Source organism: Lemur catta, chromosome 8 (assembly GCF_020740605.2).
Source record: "Lemur catta isolate mLemCat1 chromosome 8, mLemCat1.pri, whole genome shotgun sequence".
Lineage (NCBI taxonomy): Eukaryota > Metazoa > Chordata > Mammalia > Primates > Lemuridae > Lemur > Lemur catta.
In genome coordinates, this window is record NC_059135.1 from 69,961,844 (window position 1) to 69,977,895 (window position 16,052).

At 39.9% G+C, this 16,052-nt stretch overlaps 1 protein-coding gene across 10 annotated transcripts in view; it reads right to left on the bottom strand.

The window, feature by feature from the left end:
- Window positions 1-16,052, bottom strand: part of FMNL2 (formin like 2) — a 294,756-nt gene that overhangs the window by 59,176 nt on the left and 219,528 nt on the right. For all 10 annotated transcript variants that reach the window (XM_045559298.1, XM_045559293.1, XM_045559296.1 and 7 more), the window contains 3 exons: window positions 9,333-9,441; window positions 4,956-5,032; window positions 2,120-2,213 (listed from right to left, as the gene is read on the bottom strand). In XM_045559298.1, the coding sequence (XP_045415254.1) occupies window positions 2,120-2,213; window positions 4,956-5,032; window positions 9,333-9,441 (280 nt within the window). The remainder of the gene's footprint in view (window positions 1-2,119; window positions 2,214-4,955; window positions 5,033-9,332; window positions 9,442-16,052) is intronic.

Below are 16,052 nucleotides of genomic sequence, written 5' to 3' on the forward strand. Positions count from 1 at the left end.
ATGCAAACTTAAAAGTAATTTGGTTCTCATTACTACTGGTCAGTTTTTATATCTAGTAGGGATTACTTTCGTCTTCCACTAAGCACATATTATGCCCTAAATGGCTAAACCATATACAATTCTGACACCAGAGAGCTAAAACTCAATTCTGCAAGTATTTGTGTGTCTGTTATGCATGAGAAAGGTACTCTATCTCACCTAAGAGAAAATTAATATTCATCTTATGAATTTCTGGCTTTAATTCTGATTCTAGCCAATTATATCTCTGGGACATAACCTGACCAGCAGTATAGTTAAATGCCTCTTATAATATAAGCCATATTATAACAAGGGCCACTGAAAACTGTATACTAAAGGCTTCCAGGGTGGAAAAGACGTGGCACACAATGTTTTCAAATATGATCCGGTGACAAAGACTGGGAGTTATATTCGCTGCTCATGCTGTTTCTCTTTCATATTAAACCCATCCACTCACACATACCTCCTTATTTATAAGTGTGAAATTTATATATTTATACATGACATATAAAAACATTCACAGACAAGCATTCATACATTCTTGTCTCTATAAAGTCTATTTGTTTTGGAAGCTAAGATATGACTCTAAAGATTATTATTCTTTACTCTCTTAGAATCTGGATATTTTTTCACTATATCTAGGGCTGAAGAGTAGAAAGATAATATTTGGTTCTCTCCACAGTGGGCATGAACAAAATGGACACTAGCGACGATCTGAAGGGCCTGACTGGTGGGAGGGACGTACGGCAAATGAAGGAGCAAGAGGAGCATCCGCCCCATCACACCTTGCAGCTTCCCTGTCCATGTGCAGCTTGTTAGTGCCCTTGGCAGCTGGGGTAGCGAGTCCAGCTGAGGGGGCAGCGGGCAGGGGAAAGGGCTCTGGAGTCCTGTCAAATTTGGTATTTCCCTTATTTCCCTCAGGAGATTCACACACAACTGGGCCCAAACTGCACCACAGCTTCGTGGAGGTTCAGGATCAAGAACACCAAATCCCGATCCTGGCTCTGCCATTTATCTAGCTACATGACCATGGGGGTAAGCCACATATTTGGATTTTAGTTTAGTCTTCCTTAAAATGAAGATATTAATATTAACACTTGTCTCAAAGATGTTACTACAGAACCAAAGGATTCCACATGTGTAGCAAGAACAACCCTGCCATACAGCAGATGCTCAACAAATTCCATCTGCATTCTACTCCAGAGGCTTCCAGGAAGGATGAGAGGCAGCTTGGAAGCCCCTCTGAGATCTGGATTTTAATCCAGTTTGGGTCTTCATCCAGAAGCACTTGAAATTCACTGGGACAGCCAGAATAACAGGCAGCCTGACTGACGGGCCGACTGTGACCTGGGGCTCCAAGTGCCTTCAGTGTTCCCCAAGCACTACTTTTGTGACTTCCCACCTCAAAGTAGCCTCAGACGTTAGGAATACATGAGGGAAGCAACAGGCACTCTTCTTGGCCACGCAACACTGTCCACTGCCCTTAAGGGAAACCAGCTACTATCTTGGTCGTGATATTTCAATACTTTGGGCAGAATCCCTGGTGCCATATTATCTATGTGTCATTGTTCCCTTTTTTGTAGTCAGTCAGTCTCCATTTCAACCACGCATGTCCATTGCTTTATTGTTTGACAGGACCACTTAGCTAAGATTACAAACTCCTAAAATCAGTGTCTGTATTTGTCTGACAGGTTTGTCATAGCATCCAGCAAAGCAATGATAATAAGTATGATTTGAGGAAAATAACTATGATGAAAGAGTTCATGAAATTTACATGGTGGGTGATCAAACAACAACCCTAATAAAAGCTACATTGGTAACAAAACCTGTTTTCAAACTGGCTATTCCATGTTCTCCAAAAGAAAATGAGTACTGCAAATATTTTAACTTATCCTGGAAATGACACACCAAAAGAAAGCTTAACCCATGCATTTAACATATTTAGACTCAGTTTATTACTTTCCTCTCAATAACATCTTAGAAAATTAAGCATTATACTCTTTATACCAGAAAATACATGAAAAGTTAAATCATTCTGTTCAAAGATGTCCAAATAAGACGTTTGTGTGAGAAGTCTTATTAAAACTACAGCGTGTCCTACCTCCTTAAAGTTATCAAATGCTGATAAAATGATTTCATGCCCGCCTCTGACAAGACAAACTGCTGCCAACAGTTCTAAAACAAGGGCTTTTGTTCTGTCAAAACAAGAAAAAAGAAAAACACAAATCAGTGAAAATGACATGATGAGTCAGCTGTTCCTTCCTTCCAAGATAGATATGAGAATAAAATATTTACCCTTGTATTTTTTAAAAAATCTTTATTAAGGTACAGTTATAATAAAATTACATTTTTAAACCTTTACTGGCTTCTAAATATGTGATTTGTCTAACACAGAAAATTTGGAAGGCATGTTTCCCACTTCCAAAACTGCTAATTACTCACTAATGAGAACTCACTCTGGGAAGAACAGTCTCTCAGCCCCATCCTCGGGTCACTCAGTACAATGCGGCTGAAAACTGTCTACTGGGGAGCTGAGAGCAACAGGAAAGTTGGGAATATATTGAAAACCAAACCACTGGTGAAATGTTTTCTCTGATTTTAGAGACAGAGGTATAATACTTGCAGAAAACATTAAAAAGCAACTGAAATTAATGTTCTATAGTTCAAATCTGCTCATTTGGGGAAGGAGCCATAGAAATTTCCCATGACAAAGCAAGTTTCTATCATTTCTTCTACCTATGCAGGTAGAAGATCTGGAAGGAACTGAATTACAGCTTCACTAATATAAGAATATTTTCTCTGACTCAAGAAAATAAAACTCCATCTGAAGTATTTTGGTAGGAGAACCTAGAGATACATTCTAAGTTTTCAAATGCAATATCAAGAAAGAAACAGCATTGTTTCTTCATCATAAGATCACTGTCAGTATTTCATCTTTATTCGGGAATAAAACTATGGCCAAACTCTAAACAAAGACTGTTCTGATCCTCCACAATGTCAATTGTCTTAAAAAAAAACGAATACTGACTTCCCTGTGGTGGAAGGCAGCAACACAGAAGCATGACTACTTAGGGCGTTAGTAAACTAAGGAAGCAATCACAAAGTCGCAAAAGGTTTAAGTTTGAAAAAATAATATTCAACTTTTTTTTTTTTTTGAGACAGAGTCTCACTCTGTTGCCCGGGCTAGAGTGCCGTGGCGTCAGCCTAGCTCACAGCAACCTCAAACTCTTGGGCTCGAGCAATCCTCCTGCCTCAGCCTCCCGAGTAGCTGGGACTACAGGCATGTACCACCATGCCTGGCTAATTTTTTCTAAATAGACCTTTACAGTTTGCATTGCATTCTGAATCAGAAAGTCCTAATTTATAGTCAGGTGTTTGAGTTGAATTAACAGTTTTCAGATATTCAGTCTATAGAGAGGTTTCTGATGAAAAGGAATTACACATTGGAAATGCACACTAGGCTGGGCACAGTGGCTCATGCCTGTAATCCTAGCACTTTGGGAGGCCAAGGTGGGAGGAGCACTTGAGGCCAGGAGTTCAAGACCAGCCTGGGCAGCATAGTGAGACTCTGTCTCCACAAAAAATAAGAAAATTAGCCAGGCATAGTGGCATGCACATGTAGTCCTGGCTGAGGCAGGAGGATCACTTGAGCCTGGGGGAGTTCGAAGCTACAGTGAGCTATGATCACGTCACCGCACTCTAGCTGGGGCAACGGAGTGAGACCTGTCTCCCTACTCAAAAAGAGAGAGAGGGGCCGGGCACAGTGGCTCACGCCTGTAATCCTAGCACTCTGGGAGGCCGAGGCGGGTGGATCGCTCGAGGTCAGGAGTTCAAGACCAGCCTGAGCGAGACCCTGTCTCTACTAAAAATAGAAAGAAATTATCTGGACAACTAAAAATATATATAGAAAAAATTAGCCGGGCATGGTGGCGCATGCCTGTAGTCCCAGCTACTCGGGAGGCTGAGGCAGTAGGATCGCTTAAGCCCAGGAGTTTGAGGTTGCTGTGAGCTAGGCTGACGCCACGGCACTCACTCTAGCCTGGGCAACAAAGTGAGACTGTCTCAAAAAAAAAAAAGAGAGAGAGAGAGAAATGCAGAATACCAACACAGGTTTCTAGAGCTGATTTGTGATCTGAATAAATAATATATGGTGCCGGCCTTTATAGAAAGTAAATATAAAAGGAAATCTATATACATAATTCTTTTTTTTGTTTGATAATTAAAGCTACATAAATAAAGGTAGCAAGTGAATTGTGGCCAAAGGATGGTGGTTTGAGTTAACTTTCAGCAATAACTGGTATAGCTAAATCATTATCAAGACTTTCCCAGCAGGCTGGGCACAGTGACTTACACCTGTAATCCTAGCACTCTGGGAGACTGAGGTTGGAAGACTGCCTAAGGTCAGGAGATCAAGACCAGCCTGAACAAGAGCAAGAACCCCTGTCTCTACAAAAAACTAGAAAAATTAGCCGGGCTTGGTGGTATGTGCCTGTAGTCCCAGCTACTTGGGAGGCTAAGGCAGAAAAACCACTTGAGCCCAGGAGTTGGAGGTTGCAGTAAGCTATGACGACACCACTGCACTCTAGCCGGGTGACAGAAATGAGACCCTGTCTCAAAAAAAAAAAAAAAAAAAAAAAAACTCTCCTGGCCCCTGAGTCCTGGCAATCTGATCCTCTCCCCCACATTTAGCACTAAGGTTGCTGAGAAGCAGGCCTCAACAGAATGAAAGCTTGAGGAGAACAGTGAAGGGCCGAGTTGTCACCAGCTGCCCAACTCTGCCATGTTAGAACCTAACTTGGCTCAAAGGGAAAATTCTACATAGCCGATCATATTTCAGACAGTCACACTTGAAAGTTTCCAAAGTCAAACTTGGGCTAAGTGTGACTAGCTCTCTGCTTTCCCTAGATTTAGACTTGTACGTAACAAAGGAAGCTTACCTGGGATTCTTATTGTTCAAGCTTAGGGCAATCTCATTGACAGCATGCGGATGAGACATGACCATGTTGAAACCATACTGAAATTAATATGGAGAAAAACCAAAGCATTAGAAGACAAGTTAGGAGACTGTCAGTGTTGATTAAAAAACAAAAACCTGAAATTTCCACCTAATGTATCTTATACCATCATAAATGCATTTATGTTTATACTACATCAGTGTCAGAACATATTTTCCTATCATAAATTTCAAGAATGCCGGGCATGGTGGCACATGCCTGTAGTCCCAGCTACTGGGGAGGCCAAGGCAGGAAGATCACCTGAGTTCAGGAGTTTGAGCCCAGCCTGGGCAACATAGCAAGACACCCATCTCTTAAAAAGAAAAATTCAGGAATGATATTATTATCAAAGGATCATCTTCCCATTCTTTCTGAATGGACTACATGTTTCTTTTTATTAAAATGGTAAAAAGACTCTAGCCCAGTGATTCTCAATCTTGACTGCTCATTAAAATCACCTGGAAGATTAAACCAAACAAAGCACTGATTCTCCAAGACTCACCCCAAATTTATTCTGAATCTTAGTAGTGAGGCCTTGGCATCTGAATTTTTTTTAAGCATCCAGGTGACTCCATTGTGCAGGCAGGATCGAAACCACTGCATCTTACCTTTGAGCAATGGCTATGAGGACCTAGAGCCTGGGAAAACCTGCCTTGCTCTGCAACATGCTACCTCACCCTTCTATACAATGAAGTAAGTACAACAACAGGCTCAGGAATCATTCTTAATTTTGCTGAGCTGAGGAGGTCCAGTTGACCCTTGAACAACATAGGTTTGAACCGTGTGGCTCTCCTTATATGTGGATTTTATTCTACCTCTGCCACCCCTGAGACAGCAAGACCAACCCCTCCTCTTCCTCCTCAGCCTACTAAGCATGAAGCTGATGAGGATGAAGACCTTTATGACAAGCCACTTCCACTTAATGAATAGTAAATATATTTTCTCTTCCTTATGATTTTCTTAATAACATTTTCTCTAGCTTACTTTTATTGTAAGAATATAATATACAACACATATACGTACAAAATGTGTGTTAATTGATTTTTACGTTATTGGTAAGGCTTTTCGTCAACAGTAGGCTATTAGTACTTAAGTTTCTGGGGAGTCAAAGGGTACACGCAAATTTTTGACTGCACCAGGGTTGGTGTCCCTAACCCCCGTGTCACTCAAGGGTCTACTGTATTCTTTTTCCTCCAGACTTACTCTCAGCCCATGACCACATTTCCTCTTATACTGAGAAAATACAAGTAATCAGAAAAAAACTTCTACAAGCTCCCACTGCCATATCAATCCACGCTCTCAGATCTGTGGCTCCCCCAACTCTCCCTAAAAACAACCCTTCCATGCTCCAATCTAAGGCCAGTGACTCCACTTGAGTCCTTGATCCCATTCCCTCTCACCTCAAGAGCATCACGTATGTTCCAGAAATTTCTTCATCCATCCCCCATCATTTTTTCCTGTCTACTGATTCATTACCATTAACATACAAATATGATAAAAATTCTCTTACCTTAAATAACAACAATAGAAACCTCTCTCGATACCACAACCTGTCTCCAGCTACTGCCTCTCATTTCTCTGCTATCCTTTACAGCAAAACTTCTCCAAATACTCCCAGTCTGATTCCTCTCCTGTGTGCTCCTGAATCTACTCCATCAGGCACCTCATCCCCACTCCAATGAAACTATTCTTGCCAAGATCACCCGTGGCCTGCACTTTGCTAAACCCAATGGCCAATTCTCACTCCTCATCTTACATGATTTAGCAGCAGCATTTGACAGAACTGAACACTTCCTTCTCCTTGAAACAGTTCCTTCTCTTGGCTCCTGCCCTCCTGGCTACCTCTCAGACTCGATAGCTAGCTTTTCCTCATCTCTCTGACATTTACAGAGTGCCCCAGGGTTCATGTTCTGGACCTCTTTACTTCTCTGTCTATTCCTGTTGATCTCATCCGCCCTCCTGGCTTTCTGTACCATCTGCCTGCTAATTACTCCCAAATTTATATCTCCAGTCCATTTCTCTTCTTGAAATCCATACCGGCACATCCAACCACCCACTTGAGATCACTATTTGGATGTCTCATTGACATCTGGAAGGTAAAATCTTCAAAAAGAAACTCCTCATCATCTCCTTCAAATCTGTACATCCATAGTCTTCCTCATCTCAATAGATGGCAACTCCATCTTACGGGTGGCCCAGGACAAAAACCTTGGTACCACCTTCTACTCCTGTCTTTCTCATCTCCAATGCTGTTGCCTTTACCACCAAAATAAAACCAGCGTCTGACCACCTCTCATCATGTCTACTCCTATAATCCTACTCCATACTACCATGAACACTCACCTAAATTACTACCAACAGCCTCCTGGATGGTCTACCTCCTCTTGCCTTTGCCCCTCCCAAGGTCAGTCCTACATATAGAAGCCAGTGATGATGTTAAATGCAAGACTGTCAGTTCATTGCCCTCAGAACCATTCAACAGCTTCCCATTCATAGTAAGTCAATGTCCTTTCACTGGCCTACAAAGCCCTACATAATCAGGATGCTGTGTTACTGCTGACTTCACCTTCCACACTTCCTCTCACTCATTCTGATCTGGCCTCAACCTGGCCTCCTTTCTGCACTTTGGGCTAATCAGACTTACCCCTGCCTCAGGGCCTTTGCTCTTGCCCTTCTATCTACCTGGAATTGTCTTTCTCTGATATTCTTTCCCTTATTCCCTCATTCAAGTTGTTACCAAACATTATCTTCTCAACGACACTTTCCTTGCTAGACTATTTAAAACTGCATACACATTTTTGGCCCTTCCTATGCATCTCCTGATTATTTTTTTCTATAGCACCTAGTAATGGTTTCCTGGGTTCAAATCTCAACTCCACCACTTAATAGCTATGTGACTTTAGGCAAATTACTGAACTCTGGGTCTCTGCTTCCTCATCAGTAAAATGTGGGGAGTAGTATTACTGACCTCACAGGGCTGTCATGAGGTTTACATGACTTAAGAGGTTTAAAAGCACTGGACCTGTAAAATGTACCACGTGTCTGCTTTCTTCAAGTCATCATCATTATCTAGAATACTATATATTTTGCCGATTTATTTGTCATCTGTCTCCCCTTCCTGGAAAGTAAGTTCCCTGGGACACTTATTTATTCAATGCTGTATTTTCAGAGCCTAGAACAAGATCTGTCTGGCAAAGCTCAAAAAATATTAACTGACTGAGGGAAAGAATAAATGTACGTTTTTCTTCTTAAATTCAATTCAGCACACTATGTTGGGTTTGAACTCTAACAACAACCCTATACCTATGTATTTATTTTCCATTTCTATTTGGAACCACCTGGAGCATCCATAGCAACGGAAATCAAATTCTATTTTTATATCTGAATTCTATTTTTCTAAACAGAAGTCTTATTCCCCTGGTTTGCTTATCTAACTATACTCATGACTCTGCCAGTTCACCTTAAATATTCCAGTCTCTAACTTCCACTTTGTTGTTTGGATTAACCCAAACCACAGGCTATCCTGTTTCTCCCAGCGTTTCTCAGAGCGGGGTCTCCCTGCATTCACAGTCACCTGTACCTTTAACAATCCTCCAGGTACTTCTGATAAAGATGAGGAACCACTGATACCAACAGACAATTATACTTCTTGCCTGTTCAGCAAATAACACTTTGAGAACCACTGACCTACCAAGTATCAGTCTACTTCTTCCTAGTGTTCTCAAGCTCCTCCATTATTGCCCACAACTAATAGCTTACTTGGTCTTTAGTGGTCACGAACATTCACCAAGCAATTTAGGCAAGTTTATCACCGTAGGAGGAAAATGTCTTTCCTTTAACACATTAACTGCCATGTGAGTTGTATTTAACTCATGCTAGTTTTGAGCCCCAGGGCCTCATGAAGCATATGCAACTCACACATCTCTTCACGTTGGGAGCCCTGTGAACTATTTTCCAAGTTGCACATCACTCACGCACAAAAAACAATAAAAAATAACAAATTTTTCATTAAATTAGAAAGGATCATTTTGTTTTTGAAGTTTTTATTCTATTTTTGTAATAAAATCTGTGGCCTCAAGGAAAAAAATTTTTTCTAGTGTGGTAGTCAATGTGTTAAATACATTATAAATTATAAATACTAATTAAAAGGAGGGCAATGAATTAAATCTTGAGCATTAGAATGAACCAGGCCTTTCTTTTTCAACAGAATTTCACTGAATCCTGATTATTTACTTCAAATAGAAATAATACAAAGAAACCAAAGAACAAGATCTGAACCTAATTCAGATTTTTTTTAAAGAGCCAGAAGCACCAACATACCTGATAATTCATGATGGCACGTAAACACATGATACAGACATGTATGTCATCTTTCTTACTCACTAATCTTGAATTTTTCAGAGTTCTCCTCCTTGGCAAAGAAGCGTATCTACAAATAAAAAGGAAAACTTCCATAAAGTGATAGATTACTTTCTTAGCATAGGCACATACACTTAAAAAAATGGACATTATTCTTTACATGCAACTAAATAGTGACTGTAGGTCAAAACCACCACCACCAAACCCACCACCACAAAGCTATTACTATTTCCACAGACTGCAAGGCTCACACAATTCTGTGTACTGGTCATCATCTTGTCAGGCCAGGTACAAACAGATAATGGAACTCAACCCCACCCATGCATATCACAAATCAGACTGTACGTGAGCTTTAGTAACAATGCCAGGTTCCCAATCAGCAGGCCAAGCTAGATTTGCAGAAGTGATCTGAGGCAACATGCATGCACACTGCATCTGCAACAGAGTGTGGGGTGCAACTTAGCTTATACTAGACCTCCAATCTTTTGACCCAACTTTAGTCACACCTTGCAATTACTCGGGAGTCCCTACGTCAGAATTTAAACGTAGGCAAGGTCAGACCTTAGCAACTTTGGTTTCAGCCTGTGATATCCGACCCTGAAATGTTAATACTATGCAAATGTCTCCACAGCCTGATCCCTCACCTAAAGCCTGGTATGGCAGCTGAAACTTAGAGGGAAAAACACTAATATTTTTAAAGAATTAAGGTGTTTCAATGTTAGGATTCATTCTATAGGCCCTACATGGCTAAGCCTTCATTCTTTCTGGAGATTTATCATAGCTTGCAAGTAGTAAATGACTGACAGCGTAACACAGTGCATGCAGAAAAGATGACAACGCTGAAAGCTTCCATGTGAGTTTTAAATTATTGCCTCAGAACAGAAACACAGATAAGTCTTCTCTGCAACTCCAAGCCTGAAATAAAGTCAAGATTTCAAAAGTTGTCAGCTACATTCTTATAGAAGAAGTCAATGACAGAAATGCTCCACAACATAAGCTATAGCTTTCCTTTTTCTTGAAATAATTAAAAGATTTAAAGGAAGGTATGATCAACATTAACAACTTTCAAAAGTCCCAAAGGTGCAAGATAGGAGTTAAACTGAATTGACAAGTTTGTCTAAAATTGTTCAGCTGAGCAGCCCTTTAAATTTCATTTTCTGTTCAGACACTATCAAACAGAAGACAGATGATTCTTTCACATTCATAGTAAAGTCAATTTGCTAGTGAGCCAAACAAATTTTTGAAAAGCACTTTAATAAGTCACTTGCCTCGATAAACCTAAATATATAAAACTTAGTTTGCCAACGCTCATTATAAGGAGGAGGCTTTATGCAAGGATTTCCTGCTTTATTCACAGTTGGAAATAAAATTTCAGCAATGCAGTTCTGAATGCAAAAACAAAGAAGCTGAAGTTGAGGAAACAAATTCAGATTTTAATGTTAGTAAGCCCGATTCCAATGTGTGAAATACAACTTCAAGATGTGTCATTTTGCCATAACCCCAGCATGATCATGACTGTTAGCATACTTCTTGGAGGTCTCAGACTTCAAACAATAACCACACGGCCAGTCTGACCCAAGCATATGACCTTCTTAGTCTACATCTGAAGTTCTTGCCCTGCCTCTACCTTTCTTAACTTATTTTAACATCAGTCTTATATTTCTTCAATGGAATCACTTGCTAAGTACATGATAGTTTATTAGAGTGTCTCACTCTGTCACCCAAGCTATAATGCAGTGGCCCAATCATAGATCACTGTAACTTCGAATTCTTGTGCTCAAGCAATCCACCTGCCTCAGTCTCCCAACTGGCTGCAACTACAGGCACTCACCACTACACCCAGCTAATTTTTTTTAAAGTCTTTGTAGGCATGGGGGTCTCACTGTGTTGCCCAGGCTGATCTCAAACTCTTGGCCTCAAGCGATCCTATCTCCTTGGCCTCCAAAAGTGCTGGGATTACAGGAATGAGCCACGGCACCCAGCATTTCATTTCAAGTTGAAAGCAATGACTATACTAGCATAAAAAAGCCATCTAAGATTAAGTTTTAAAAAGAAAAGAAAAAAATGATTTCAACGAAATAAGTTGCCCTTTGCTAAATTATATTTATATACAGCAATGATTGCAGAAGATAGACTGATCAGAGCAAACTACTCTCTAAGGAAGATAGGAAAGGTTATTCTACACAGTGCCATATTTCTGCATCACTTCCAAATACATTTTAATTATTCCAGGAAATAGAACAATCTTGCACCTGTAATTGTGTTTCCTAAGAGGTATAAAGTAACATAGCACATGCTTTCTTCTTATTTACTGATCCAGTACTTGATCTATATCGTAATGTCTCTAAAAAACCAAAATGTTTTTGTCATTTTGTGGCATGCAGAAACCAATAAAGTTAGAACAATATTATACCTACCAAATATTAACACGAAAGGCTTCTATTTGTTGTAGTAGATGGTTAATCTCAAATATATTTTTCTGGATCAACATTAATATATTTAATATGACATATCACATGCATACTTATTAATATTTAAGGAGTTTACGAAATATACAATATATAAATAAAATATCAATAAATAAAAACAATGAACTTATTAATGATATTCTATGCTCAAAAACAATAGAGCTAAACTTTTTTTCTACAACATATGGTATTTGGTTTAAAAATTACTTTCTCCAACTTTGGGTTTATATAAAAGTTAAGAATAAAAGGCAATATTTAAACTCATGTGTTTTAAATCATAACATTAAAAAAACACCACCACAGCCAATAGCAACAAAAATCACAGATAGCACTGACAGCTGAAAAGAGATCCATCATTTGCTCCAACACTTTACTAATACAGATAAGAAAATGAAAGGCCAAAGAAGTTACATCTGCATGGTAAATAAGAGATGAGATGAGATGAGACCAGGCCCCACCATAAATAAGTCTCCTCACTGCAATTCAGGGCAGTCACCTTCTACAAGTTGCTTCCCATCAACTTGACTCATCAATAATCTGTCGGGTTATCATGTGCAAAAGCTACCACCTACAGCTACCTGTGCTGGCTAGGTCCTTGACAAATGTTCCCATCATGTCTTCCTGACAGCATTTTCTGCTTCGGTCCTACATAGGTGTCATTTCTCACCCTGAATGTAATTACTCCACTATGTGGGATTAAGGATTAGTTTGCTGAGAACAGCAACACATATTAATAGCATCTCCAGCAGTACACGATGACCAATCCACTTGGTAAGCAAGGTTTTCTTTTAAATCTTCATCTTACATATCACTTTGCAGGAAAGTGAGGGTGTTTAGCTCAATAGGAAATTTTGCTCTATATTTTGGAATACTCATTCTAAAAGAATTTTCTCCTATTAAATAAATGCACCCTGATAAATGTCATAATTCTTTACCTCTGAAAGTACAAAGTATTTCAGTTTAGGATCACATTAAATCTACAAGACTAGATTTTAGGGACTGTGCCATGGGTTTGCATATACATTTACCTCTTCTTCGGAGAGCACATTTTATGGAATTTGACAATCTTTGTAACTAGATATTTGGTTTATTTGCTTTAATTACAATCTCAGCAAATCATTACCTTTTTGGGGACAGGTTTTAAATTCAGCTCTCATACATGATGTTGATACTATCTAATAAACACTTATCTGTGGAGGGGGGTTTTAATAGATCCCCCAAATAGACCCTAAAAAGCAACAAAATTAGGACTAACAATTTATTAGCCACTTTACCATAACAAGGACACCTGGACCAGGTGAACAATCTAGAAGAATGGCCTCTGGTGCTCGCCACCAACCATAGGAATTCAAACCAAATCTTGTTTAAGGTCCAGAGTTGGTTTTTATTAAGCACCTACTGTTTATGCTAGACTATGCTAAGTGCAAGGAAAAAGGAAAGATAAAGATGTTGTTTCAGTCTTCCGGGGCTTACCACCAGAGTTTAGGAAGCAATAGGTAAGTATGTAGATAGCCCCTGTATTAAGATGTGTTCTATTCACACTTCAGCCCCAGCCTACCCATCCCACTGCACTTAGCAAAGTGATGTACATTATAACATGTAAAATGAATCCAGTAACATTACACACACTTGCACAGCACAATATGGTGGAGCAATGGTAGTTGCATCTTCTCATAGGAGAATGCTTTTTGCAAAGCATCATACTTAAAATTTTCCTGTAAGCCATATTTGACTGAGATAGACCTACTCTTAGTAACTGTCTTTAGGCATCTAAAAGTTGTTTTTAAATGGACCTCTAACCTCTGAACTAAATAGAAAAGGCATGGACAAATTGTGACATGAGTACCTTAACAGTAACATGACAACATAATTAAACGTAAAACATTACCAACGCAGATTTAAAATATCCCTGTCTTATGATTTTTTGAATGGTGGAATTACAAGATACTTTCATTCACAGGTTTTGTCTACATTTTAAAATTTTATAGAATGGATGTATATTACTTTTCCAATAAAAGAAAAAAAGAACTCTTTTAGATGGTCTAGGTTTAGATACACCTTAAGACTGAGAGCTAAGTAGAAAGTGTGATCTTCCTGCTCCTCCACCTCAATCACCCTACAGGATGTCTCCTCCAAGGCCTCTTTAGGTGGAGAGCTGGTCCTGATCTACTCTATAAAAGCAAATTTGCAAATTTCTGCGATGAGGCCAAAGCACAAAACACATAAGACAAAAGACCCAGGTATCATTAGAAAAACTCAGCCTTGAAAATCTTACTCCTTGGTGTTGCAAAATGTCCACCTGAATGGCAATAAGGCTGAGTGCAGTGATTAGCAGTTTCCACAGAGAAAGGATCAGTGCCACAAAACTCTACCCAATGTATGAGTCACACTGAGCGCTCAGGTAGGGTTGGAAAATCACAGCAATAATCTGTCACCAATTAAAATTCAAACGGCTCAAATGAAACTAGTTGTAACAGCCAAATAATGTATGCACAAAGTGCTGCTGCATAATTATGTTAACACAAGTAAATCGATTCAATAAACTATCTTTCAAAGGGTAGATAAGGTAACCTGCATCTGAGTCTTTGCCATGGCCCTTTAGTCTAAACTACTTCACTTTTGCAAACATTGATCATTCTAGTTTACCTGTTTGAATAAACTTTCCACAAAGACCTGAGCTTTACAGGGATTAAGCTGGGGACTCAGCAGGAGGTATGAGTGTCTCTGTGGTAAACTAACACTCTTGGATGTGTTCTGTTACAGAATTACATAAAATGAAACCGGTTACTATAATATTTTCTTCCTGAAGCTATTACGAAACTTCACATAAAACAGAGACTATTTGAGCAGAGCCAATTGGAGAGTGTCCCTCCAATTCATTGTGGTAAATTTTAAAAAGCCCCAGTGAGAGGCAGCATCAGTTTCTCCATGGTCTCCCACGGATAATTGAGGCAAATGATCTTTATTTAGTCCTGTCCCTTGCAATATGTCTTGCATGGCCCCAGACTCTGTCAGTCAACAGCTAATGGTGCATGTTCCCTTAACTGAGTTCTGAAATCAGCTTCAGCAACAATGCACTCCCCTGGGTCCTCTTTTTCATCACCAGTAGTTCTCAAATCTCACTGTACATCATAGCTTAATGGAGGATGGGGGTGGGGAGGACAGGGACAGAGCAGGAAAGGGACTAGGGGGATGGGAGGAGGAGGGGGAGGAGAGGAACTTTGAAGACACCCCAACTCCATCCCCCCCTCTGCAGCAGCTGCCAGGCTGCTGGTGTTCAAGGCTACTGTGTAACTGAACACGGAGGGATGGGAACAGGGACAAGTTAAAATGCCCACAAACCTTGCTGTTCTGAGATTCAGTCATTTTTCCTGAGTAGATGGCTTCCCGTATTGCTGGAAGACTTAATTTCTAGATTTCTGGAAAACTTTATTCTAGTAATTTTTTTTGCTGGTTTTCTTATCACTTTTATGGAGGAGAACATATTCAGAGGTCCTTATTCAGCCATTTTCACTGGGGTCCCGTAACAGACATTGAGAGATCATTTTCTCCCCAACCTATGCATTCTGAAGTGTAACAATGCTTTCAAGTTGATGGGTGTGGGTCTAACGGAGGTGCTGGAACAGTCAGGTCCCTCTGGTGACTCAGGACAGGTTCCCTGAGATGTGAAGATGGGCGAGAACTCCCTCAGATTTCCAGGAGGAAAACAGGGCGTGGAATATTATGGAGAGATTGCGACTCAAACCCTAGACAACTGGGGCCAATTATCTGCATGCCATCCTGAGAGCCTTTCTTCTCCCAAGCTAGCAGGCAGAGCTTTGGGGCTCCAGATGCCTGGACAAAAAAGAGGGGCTTCTAGGAGGCAGAAAACAGCCCTGAGTCTAATTTTTGGAGCTCCTGCCATTTGTAGGAAAAATAATGGGAAACGGATACTGAGGGCTGTTTTTGTAGAGAAGCTAATAGCACTAAATTTCTCAGGCCCTCTTTGACATAAGCTTTGAGAACTGCCTGCCATTTTCTCAAGCACTGAACTAAAACTCTAAATGTTACCCTAACATTCAAAGATGAGAGCTGACAATTAGAATTCCGTAAAGCTGTGAATATGGAAAACAGATTACAGAATACAAAATTCACTTAAGATCAAAACCAAACAGAAATCACTCTAACCACTTGTATTATTTTTATGCATTTCTCAGCATGTACCAGGAGTTCT